We start from the raw sequence: 12,112 nt of genomic DNA on the forward strand, positions 1-12,112 counted from the left end.
TTTCCTTCTCAAAGCATTCTAACACTAAGTAAACAAGGTAAAGAAACCATGCTTGTTCCTCCTTACCATAGCACCACAAACAGTGGGTACTGCAGTCAAGATAATGATTTCAAGTTTTTTTTAAGTCTAGGACAACAAAGCAGGTCTGAAAATTTAGTCACTGTGCTCTCTCCATCTCTTTCAATCAGCAGCTAGTTCAGAGACACCACTCATTTCTGTTCAAGGATGAACAGAAGAAGCTATTAAGGCCTTTTTCCAATTTCCCAGATTCAAGGATGTTATTTTCTGAATTGCCCTTAGTATAAGTGGACACCACGAATTGTATGAATTTCAGTTTGTACCGCTCCAATATAATAACAGAAGAGTTGGCATTCAGAACTCCGCTCATTGTCAACTCCCATTAATGATGAATCTATTCCACCATTATATCCAGAATATTTCTTCCACCTACCTCCAAAAGGGAGTGAAGACTGGAAGAAGCAGCCTCTCAGTATTAGATTTGCCTCCTAGCACAAGTATTAAATGCTTGTTAAAGACAACAGAACAAGTTACAGTAAGGATGCTGACAATATCCTAAATAATGGAAGATGACAAGAGAACTTCTATCAGCTCGTTTATTCACTAAGCCTCTATCCCTATTCCTGTGTTCCTTCCATCGCCTCAGAAGTCCTGCTCTTGCCCAGCATTCCTGCACCAGTCCCTCATGTTTTGCTAGCTTCCTTTGAGGAATAACTTTGGCTCCCCTCGAGAGCTGCACTGTCCCTAAACCAGAAGCTGTAAACAGGTTCGTCAGAGACACGTGCATAGTTCAGGACCGACAAGAACGCACCTTAATGGAACAGTGAGCTACCTAATGTACCCTTCAAGCACCCACATTTTGAGCTGAATAGTATCTGTACATTCTCATGAACAGCATCAGAGTCGCTCGCTATCTTGACACAGAAGCTTCTTAACAACACTACCCAAAGGGGGTGGGGGTTTAATAGTGAAGAGGTGTTATCTGGAACCAGCTCATGTGTTTTTCTTAATTTAGGCAGTAAGAGGGGAAAAAAAGTTATTGTCAAGAAGAATTTACGTGATTAGTATGGATTTCTGAAAGGCCTTTAAGGCAGCGAAGGGAATCAAGGTAGGATCCCCTCACTTCAAACACAGGAAGTTTTTTGGTTTGCCTCTCGAAGAGGCTATCCAAAGAGGTGATGCAGTACAAGCAAGCACACAGAACCATGAAGCAAGCAAAAAACTGAGATGAAAAGGCAGGAAGAAAAACAACGCCTTCAAAACACAGGCAAATGTCTTACTTGTACCAACTTTACTACAACTAGAAATCCCACGTAGTCTTTGGATAAAAGCAGTGAGTTGAAGACACTATATATAAACAACACAGCCGCTAAAGATACTAATAGGAAATATTTCATTTATTGTCTCCAAATTCTTTGTTCATCCCCCTCCCACCCTAGCCTTCCTAAATGACGTTAAGGCCTTTGGGAATTCTTCCATATGAACTATCCAAATCTTCAACTTTGTATTTAGAAATGAGATCATCTTAGTTTGGAGGACTTGTGACTCCTATTATCAAAACAAACTAATGAAACTGTCTAATTTGTAACATAATATCTTAATTTGCTGGAGTAATTTCTGCTTCTGTTAATTCATAAGAAAATAGCATTTTCTGTTTGTTTTTAAGGGTAGTTCTTCACCTAGATTTTCCAGTGAGATGAGCAACTGTCCTGTTAACAGCAATCTTTTGCTTTAACTCCAACAGTAGCATTTCAACCAGTAAAGGAACTTCAGCTCAAAAATGCATAGTACCTTGAATATACACCCATAACTGAAGTCCTGACAGTGTTTTTTAACGCTAGTTTTGTATAACATAGTTTAAAAGAAAAAAATTTAAAGGACTATTACTACAAGTACTATTCACTTCAGAAGTCCTGGGGGTTGTCCCATTGTCAATCCTGAAAACATGTAACCTCACATACACTAAAAGTGATCCTTATGCAACTGAAAAACAGCCTTAGGATTTTCTGGCTTCTATTACCAAAAAAAAAAAAAAAAGTAGTGTTAAATTACCTTGCAACAGTTACCAGAACCTTTAAGTTTCACAATGGTTCCCTTTGTGTGTTAATAGTAGGAAATTAAATTAAGGGAAAAATGGACCATGGAGCAAGTACTCAGAACAAAGATCACATTAAAAAAACAGAAAGCCAATTATCTACCATGCCCCTGCTCACATGGTGACAGTTATCTAATAACCAAAGACAGAACTAGGCTATAAAAGCAGGAGTTTTGTGCAGAGGAGAAGAACTGATATTTAAATTCACTCAAGGCCTAAGAGACTAAATGAAGCCGTAAGGAATGAATCTAGGTAAGTTTTATAACAAAGAGCATCATTTACTGGCAAAATTTAATAGATGTATCAGTAGGATGGTGTTGCAAAGCAGAATTGCCATCAGTTTTAGAGCGTCAGCCTTCTTTTGACACACTTCATTGCCATGTTTTAGAGATCGACACAAGGCATCTAGTTGCAGTCTTTTTACATATTTCTGAGTCATAAGCTAATAATATGTTACTACATTCACCCTTTAGTATCTCAGCTTTCTTTACGGTTTAGCAAGATGTACTTTATCTCATCATTTAGAGTATGCTTTCCTACATCAGGAGTTCAGTCTTCTGTGACTAAGATTTTTTACTCACCTAAAGCCAAGAAATGGCATTATTAAGGAACCTAAACCCTCACCTCAAGCTACGCTTTTATGGGGGCTCCTGGTTGTGCCTCCAGCCATACCGCTACACAGTTAAGCGCCATACAGTCTTTATAGTCACGTAGATTTGTTACACCCAATCCTTTTTCTAACCACAAAACCAAACCCTGAAGATCATACGTGGGCAGTAAAGCATCCCTCGTGACCTAATACAGATCTATTTCTAGGCTCTTCCTTAGAACCACTAATCCGTTCTTTACCAGATAGACGGTAATTGGGGCATAGCAGCAAGCACTCAGCTGCAATAAAGCCTAAAAGAAGTAGGCTGCATTGTATCAACACTAGGTTACCCGATCAGATTTATACTTCAGACCTTTTACCACTGTCCACAGTACTTCAACACATAAAACTATTTACCTAAAAGGTAAATACAGCAAATCAAACAGGAGACTCTTGTCTCTTCAACTCTGTCCTTTTACACATGAATTAAAATGCCATAGCCACCAAGTGAAATTAAAGCCCACTAGAAATAAACTAGAGGATAATTTCAGAAAAGTAACAGATAGATTAAAGTTTAGACTGACTTTCTAATCAGGCACTCCTGCTCCTAGCCTGGCCCGCACCAGGTTCTCATACCTGGCTGCAGTGATGGCGTTGTCTATGCAGCTGACCTACACGAATACAACTTGCCTGAAATCCATGTAATTTCTATTTCTCATATGGTAACTCTCAGAAAAATCAATATACCCATCCCTTTGCTGAGCTAGTTTCAATACAGCCCTTATATGGAGCAAGTGGAACAGCCAACCACCTGTCTACCTAAAGCTGATCAGTGTTTTGTTACTCAAACAAATTTAAAGGACAAGTTTGTTTTCTGTTGCCATTTGTAACCTTATTCCAAGGAATACATGGAGCTCTGGATCAGATTAACGCAACCAAAAAACCACAAAAGTAACAGCAGTGTAATTAAGGCTAAAACCTCTGTGATAACTAAACCTTCTGCTGTTAAACACAAATCCCCGTACAGCAAGCATCTTCTTGTGAGCAGTACTACACACTGTTAGTGGTCAAAGCTTTTGCCCTATATGCCTGGAGAGCTTAATTTCAGGTAGATCTGAAAAGTCAAGAAGTCCCACAGAAGTGATTTTGAGTTGTTCTTTCTAGTCATCCACCCCAAGAGCATTCTCACAGTTACACCATTCCTGTAAATTCTTGTATTAAGATGTGCATAACAAAAAGAAAGAATGTTTTAGAGGATATGCATCCTGACTTCCCTTTTCTCCATAAATACACTCTCTTATGTAATGACATTATATGTAATGTATGTATCTATGTATTCTTGTGTATATGTGCACACATATACACACGTATATACACACATATGACAACAGAACGCAGAAGGATAAGCAGAAAGCCTTTGCTAAGAGAATTCTTCTAAAGCGTATTTTAAGGAGGGAAATCTGAAGCATTTTACCTGTTTTGTAACTCTGTGATCTATATATATCCCTGAGTTCTTTCATAAGTCGATCTGAAGCCTGAACTGACCCAGAGACTGCACCCTGAAACAAACAAAAAAAACTCCAAATAAGTGAAATGCAGTATTTACAAAGAGCTTTATTTCCATTACAAAGTTACACTCACTAGAAGGTATTAGGAATATACTATTTTCTGCATTACGATTAGGTTTTTTCAAAAGTTACACATTCTAGTGAGCAAAGACTACCGAAAAGAAACAAGACACTCCCTCCAAAGCAACACATTATAATACACTACTATATGGTATAAGTGATACAAGCTTTTAATCAAGGTACAACAGACATTTTTTTCTGTAAAGGCATTTAATCCCTTTGGCATTTTGATTTCCAAGATGGACACACAGTCTATTTCTGATAGAAAAATATTTCATTTTATATTCTGCTTTTATGTACTAGAAGCAAGAGTAAGACTAATCCTAAGAACAAGCTTCTGCACATAAGGTTTTACTGTTTTCTCAGAAGTATATTTTTATTTGGTTATGAAAAAAAAAAGGTACAGGGGTTGGGAAGCATCCACTATAGAACAGCAGCTTCTGGATGAATTAAGACCAGCCAATATACTTAGAAAATGCAGAACAAAAGCAACACTATTATTTGCAATAGAGTGGGAAGAAAAAAAATACCCTCAAATGCCTACACAGAGGAATACTAAGACAAGTAAACGTCAAAATACCAATTTATTTTTTTATTATTATTATTTGCCATACTTTTTGTGGTTTATGCAACCTGGGCAGAAATCGCCTCTGTTCTTCTAGAGCTCAGTTCTGTGTTACTCAGCATCTCAAAGTGATAGAAAACTTAGCATACGATTTCTGAACATGGTATTTCAGCCTGAGAGACAGTGCTTAAACAAAAACCAGAAGTGACATACATATAAAATATGACTGGCTCTAAAACCCACCAGTTATTGATGAAGCAAGGAACAGTTATCAAGTAACTGATGTCTACTTGTATCAACGGCTGCTGCACTACGTGTATTCTGCACACATCCCCAACGCTGACAGTTCTGTGGCCTTGGCATTACATTTTGTCCTGATTTTCTGAGCTTTAAAGTAAGGACAGAACTTTTTCCTCTGACAGAATTAAAGTGCTTATTTAATGGCCACCAAAAACACCTACTACACTAACTCTCTCCAATTCAATGCCAAACCTAGCAGGAAAGATTCTGATACTAATCCTTAGGTGTTACATGATTAACCTGCTTATATATTCTACCCAAAACACCATTTTACATTTCTGGAAAACAGAGATATAAAAACTATCATTACAAGATTTAAAATATGGAAAAGGAATGAAGACTTCAAATGAGGTAAGGTAGTTATCACCCTGAACCTCAACCCCAAGAAACTCTGGCTTTCACTGGCAGTCCATTCCCCAAAGGAAGAATCTTTATTGGGACCCATGCAGCTCTCTGCTGCTGCTTGGACTGCGGCCAGTCCCACTGAAATGCAGGCTAATACATGTGGCTCACAAACACGGTTTCAGGATAAGGAAGGAAAAAAAAAACCCAACAAAAAAAAACCACACCACAAACACCACCAAACAGAAAAAGCCCCCACCTAGAATAAAGTTAATTCAGCCTCTCTATATGAAGTACTGAGGTATTAGCTTATGGGAATGTTTTTCCTACTACAGCTAACAATTCGAAGAGAGATTTGTTTCTCCAGTTTCCTTTCAGACACTATGAACATCTACAAACAGATCCTTTTTTGACAGAAGTGTCAGAAAAGTATTTCTGGAGGAATCTCAAGCAGCTGTGACCAGAGTCTAACACCTATCACCCCTGTTTGCCTGAAGTCGGCAGTGACAATATATGTTCTACAAGGTCTTAATTGTAGGATCAAGCTATTTCTTAATAAAGATTAAATATCAGTAAGTTACTTGATGCTAAAGCCTCCACATACTCCTTTGTCTTCGCTGTTCAGTAGCATCATATAATATGTTTAGCTTCACACTACAGTGTGCAGACTTAAACTGTTCATTTTCATATTCCACTGGATTTAGTTATGCAGATTTCTGAAATTCCACTCGTTTTTATTTAGGGACTGGTATGAAGAATGAATTTGTAATTAAATATGCAAATAAAAGGCAGCTCCTTTTATCTGATTAAAACAAAAGCTACGTAAAGACAGGGCTCCAGACAAGTCACTTCTTACTTTACTGAAGCCCCTTGTCTACAGAGCAGTATCAAAGAAGGGATTTCTCTTCCTTTAACAGCAAGCAAATTAAGTTTTATGAAAAGAACCTGGTTCTTTAAATGTTATTTGCAGATTACTATTTATATGCACTACTTGCAGATTAGTTGGAAAAGAAAGCATTACACTTAACAAGATAACACAATAGAGTGTTAACCACCGTTCTCTGTACAATTGCTGTGCTTTTTCAGACCTGTACTGGGAGTATTAAGGTTGAGACTCATGGATGTGTTGAGTCCCCAGAAAAGAAACCTCCAAGAGAAGTGTCAGGATTTTGGCTTTCCTCTGTGCAGAGCTGTGCAATATCCTTGCCTCACTTGCCGTATTACTTACTGAAAGAAAGAATTCTCTTAGATTTTTCACAGAATATCAACCTCTATCGGCAATTTAAAAACAACTTTGATTCTCAAAGACATCCTGTGGAAAACTAGTTTCCTCATTGCATCTTTATTTCTATCAAATTAAGCTACTGAATTTCTGTACATAATGCTGGAAGGTCACCTTTGCCTATGAAAATTTAAGAATCTTCTGCGCTGTAGTAATTTAAGAAGCAAAACTTAACATACCCACATACTCCTGAGTGCCATTATAACTAACTGCTAATAAACAGAAGTGGTATTAAAAAAAAAAAGTTAGTTTTAGTACGTGTAAGCTAGCCTCAGTAGACTTTGTCTGTAACAGTGTTTTTCACCCTTTTTTCCTAGGACTTTCTAGTTGGGTTGCCCACTCTAAATATCATTAGGCTTGCTACTCTAAGCAATCGATAGGCTGCAAACTAGTAATCTATGATCGAGAGAGAGAGGCTAGCAAGCTTAACTTAAGTAGTTCAGCACAGCAGCTTGCTTTACGTGCTCTGAACCACCCTCGGAGGAAGTCGAAGAAGAAGCCTGCAGAGATTAACTGCTACACCTCTTGGTAACTTGATGTCAAACACCACTGCTTTGAAACACAGCATCTTCATTCTGGTGTCACTTTTGGTTTTCATAACTACTGTTAAAGTGCAGTTAAGAAGAGTGTACTTACTACTTGGATCACACCACTGCATGATGTAGTACAGCAGTGAGTTCAGTTTTGACTGTAATGGTACTAAAATTAAAAAATTCAACTTTCAATACCTTGCTATACACAAATTATAATTTCAAAGACCGAATTCAGATATAAATAACTGAGTATCCTTCTGAAAAAGTGGGACTTATGACTCCAAGGGAGATAAAGCTCCCATTTCTCCAGAGATCAAGACTCACAGTTGCCTTAGAAATAACTGGTCAGTCACAGGATCTGACAAGTATCGGTCATGTGGGGTTGACACAAAGAGCAGAAATGCAAAACCATTTGATATGTAAACTGAAGAAGTTAACCAAGGTGCCAGACAAGCCCCAAGTGACTTTTTTCTATTAAACAATCACACAGGCACAAAACGTCTCACTCGATCATCCTCTCCTGTACAAGTTTACTTGTGGTTCTCCAGAGCCATGAGCAAGTAAACTGGAGAAATCCCTGCTACAGGAGGTAAACTTCTATGGGGACAACATACCGATGGATGAGAGCTGCAAATAATGGAGGCACCTGGCGCATAAACTCCCAGAGCCAAAACGGTTGGGCATGAAAAATACTCATGAGATACACTACTACAAGTTTGTCCTGTTCTCAAACTCCTCCCCCAAAGGACATGCTTCTGCCTTTGTCAGAAATGTGAAACTTTGGTCCAAGCCAGTGTATTTTAAGAAGTGTTTCTACCCTTAATTAGCATTTTAGTGTGACTGTGTAAGTTTGGGTAAAATACTTTATAGAAGAGTTAAGCAAATTTAAGAAAACTAGGACTTCAGAACTGAGCTTCTGCATTCACAAGTCAGTAGGGCACACCTAATGGTGCAGAAATTGGCACAGCACACACCACTATCCTAGCTGTCTGCTGCACTAAGTCTCCAGAGATAGGTTTTGCAGCCTCAGCTTTTCTCCTTTGGACGTTTTCTTCTTCCCTTCCACCCCTCAAGACACAACTCATTTAAGGAGCAGCCTGTGGTTATCTCAGGTACAGTTCACTGCACTTCTAAATGTAAAGACTGGATTGTCTGTTTTCTATCTGACCAGAAAAATACTGTCAGCCATCAAAACAGTACAGTAAATCGCCTCACAATACATTTCAGATAATTCATCCACAAGACCAGGACTTACCTGCTAAAAAAAAACAAACAAAAAACCCACACCAAAAAAACCTCACAAAAAAAGTAAACTCCTCCAAGATAATAAAGTGACATCTAAAGTGACCTAAAACCAAAGAGCTAAAGAATAAAACTGTGCTCTATTGTCACTGAACATTCTCAGCATTTGTGCAGAAGTACACTCATTCCTGGAAGTTAAAGTAGATCCATATTTTTACTTCAAGGATTAGACTAAAAATGGAAATTACACCTTAGACTTCATAAAATCTGAAGATGAAAGGGAAGACATTTGAAACGTCTAAAGGAAAGTGCATAAACTCCTCAGTAGGAAATGGAAAAAGCTAATAGCATTATCTACATAAGAAAAGCATTAATCTCTAAAATGACTATGTGGGGAGAGACCTCTGAAAAGCAAGCAGCAGCAAGTTGTTAAATATTTGAAGTTAATGATTCCAGCCCAAAAACCTTTTCTCACTCCCAGTAAGCAAGCAGTTCTTTAAAGTTATTACAATGTTAAGAGGAGGATTAATTCTTGCTCCAAGTTACATACTGTACCGCAAGCCAAATTTATTTCCCAATGCTGAGATGAATAGGATTAGGTATACTACCAAGGAAGAGAACTCATTTACAAGATTAGTAGATGTATATTCTTAACTGGTATAACACTCACAAACCCTAAAAAACTCCTGCAGCAGAAGTCTTGAGCAGCAAGGCCGGTTAAGAATATGTGAGAACGGGACCGCACACGCTCCTTTCCTATGGAAAAAGCCTTTAGCATGAGCCATAACTCCAACCCACGTTTCAGTCAAGGGGCGAAAGGATGACCCATGAATTTGGGTCAAAGAACGATAAAGAAACCAAAAAGTCTTTTTGTTGCATTGGGCACTAGTCAAAGCCCTACATTAGGCTTCACGTTCCCTCTTCCACCACCAAGCGTAGCAATGGCATGGCTTTGTTCTGCTTCCCCCTGCTGAGAAACAAAGCACACCCAGAGAACGGTGTGGTTTGCGTGAAAACCACACTATGTTTAGCCACTCCATTTTGGTTTGTGAAACCCATACCCTCCTTTAAGAAAAGCCACTGTGAAGAGCCGTGCCGATTTACGTTTTGCTTTATGTCAGGACAGTGAGCACACCTGCTATCTCAGAGAGTGTTTAACGTGCCCTACTCGTGTTTTGGCAGCATAAAGGGGCATTCAAGTGCTACTAGGTTAGATCCTTCCTAGGTCAGTAGTGCAGCCATAGTTTTCAGTTTTCAAGCACTTAGGAGTGCTCACAAGTCCTTTGAGAAATTATTTATGCAGCACAGCTATTTCTGGTGACCCACAAAACACACCACAGTTCCTCAGCAGCAGTCGAATACCCTGTTCCCTGCACTCAGCTGACCTTGTTTATGCACCAGCATCAACGACAGCATCTTGGCATAGGAAACTGCTATTATGTAATTTGAATCTACTGTTGTCAAACAAAAAACCAGCAGTGTTCATTTCGGCTCCACTAGATGTGGAGGGAAAAAGAAAACGGGAAGGCAATATTTGCCAAATGGGAAAGAACAGATAGCAACAGAAAGTCTGCAGTTTTAAGAGGCTTTCCACACCAAGAATGTTGAGACTACAGAAACCTTTATTCAGTTCTACCAAATTTTTAGATAACAGTAAAGCAGACCATGCTCTTCAGACTGCAAGATCATTTTCTTTCTTTAACAATTTAGGCAGTCTTTACCATTAGGTCTGCATTATAAATGCAGAAATTATACAGAATCTCAACAGGCATCTTCCCAAACTGTGAACACACATTTACATTTAAACTAACCCAGTAAGTTACCAGTGTGTTTAAGGTTAGTCAAGTCTTAAAACAGCAAAAGCAGTTTGGCACCTTATGTTTACCTGCTTTAAAATATTGAAATGCTGACCAGGTTTGGGGTTGGTTTGTTGTTGTTTGGTTTTGTTTTGTGTTGTTTGTTGGGTTTTTGTTTGCTTTTGTTTGGTTGGTTTTTTTTGGGGGGGTGGGGTGGTTGTTTTTTTTTTTACCCTGATTGAGTGATCATTACTGTACACTTTCCTTCAGACAACCCAATAGGTAACTATTGAATTCACACCCAAATCAAAAAGCAGTCTCCTCTAGCCAGCTACTTCATGCTGCATATTTCAGCAGAACGTAAGTCTAAGGTATTTTTTATTTTTGACAGGGTTGCACTCAAGTCATTAGAACAGCACATGGGACAGGAGTAGAGGCCTTGTAGCTGAGGAACCCCAACAGAAACATTATTGTTTTATTTCCTTTGTAAAGCAGATGGCTACAAACCAGAACTCTTTTCCATGTTAAATTGTCATTAACTAAGAGAATGAAGGTTTTTTCTAAATGAAAGTTATTTAGGGGCAGTAATTCATGACAAGAAACAGTCAAGATTCTAACTGAAGGAGTCTTTTCCCTAAATTCTTATGGAAACTAGATCTATCAGCAGTGCATCCAATATTAAAAACGGATTGGCTTGGCTAGTGGCAAGCACTTTGCATATAGTTCTCACTACAAATCAAGAGGTTTGAAACAGCAATGCTCTTGAATCTAATATATCTTTAAAGTGCAATTTAAGCTTTTTATAAAATATTCACTGGAAAAATCATCAAGTGTAAGAACTGGAACAAAGCTGGTTCCTTGGGCAAAAATCCAGGTGTTCCCTACATATCAATCCTAAATCATCTTCCCTCCTTAAATACTCACAGGTCCTGTTCCCTGTACCTAACTACTGCTCGCATCCTCAACTATTAGCTTAATGAGAAATAATACATCATGTGTCTGTACATGACCTACATGTTTGCTGACTTGTCAAACAATATGTAAGAACTTAGGAGCTCACACAGTAGCAAGCACCAGTTCAAGCATCTTCTTTAGAGCTTTTACCTATGGTTGAAATTAGTCATGAACAGGAGTATCGAATTTCACATATTACACTTTGTAAGCCTTTGTGAAATAAAAGTTTTTGTTTCTTTGGAAGTCAGGCTAAATAAAATCAAGGTTGTATGACATCATCATTCCCTTCTACATGCACCTTCGAGAAGTAGAAGGTTCTCTGGAACTTGGCACTTGTGACAAAACATTTCTAAGCCTCTGAAGAACAAAGAAGTTTGGGTTTGTTTGTTGGTTTTTTTGTTTTTTTTTTTTTTTACAACTGCCCACTGGCAGAATCACTCAGAAAACTCTGATAATAAAGCTGCAGAGCTGCTGAAGGCCCCTTGCTTTTCGGCTGGCAAAAACCCACCCTTCAGTAATTTGCACAGCACATAGATATTACTGAAAAACAAATGCATGCATAAAATGGATCTAAAGCATGAATTCCTGGGTTTGACAAGTATGCTAAGTCACCCATAACTTTTAACGCAGTCAGTTTTATATATGGCTTTGTTATTGTAAATATTTAAGGGCTCAGCAACAAAAGTCATGCTTACAGCTTAGATGTTTTATGCTGATTCTGCAAGGAGGACTAATGCTCGTAACAAAGGCATCAAGCAAGAGAGAGAC

At 38.4% G+C, this 12,112-nt stretch overlaps 1 protein-coding gene across 1 annotated transcript in view; it reads right to left on the reverse strand.

The window, feature by feature from the left end:
- The window catches only part of UBE2Q2 (ubiquitin conjugating enzyme E2 Q2), a 51,821-nt gene that overhangs the window by 11,119 nt on the left and 28,590 nt on the right, over nucleotides 1-12,112 (reverse strand). Inside the window, 1 exon segment of the mRNA XM_055805770.1 lies at nucleotides 4,177-4,261. Coding sequence (XP_055661745.1) covers nucleotides 4,177-4,261 — 85 coding nt within the window.

The sequence above is a fragment of the Falco peregrinus genome, chromosome 1 (genome assembly GCF_023634155.1).
Source record: "Falco peregrinus isolate bFalPer1 chromosome 1, bFalPer1.pri, whole genome shotgun sequence".
Classification (NCBI taxonomy): domain Eukaryota; kingdom Metazoa; phylum Chordata; class Aves; order Falconiformes; family Falconidae; genus Falco; species Falco peregrinus.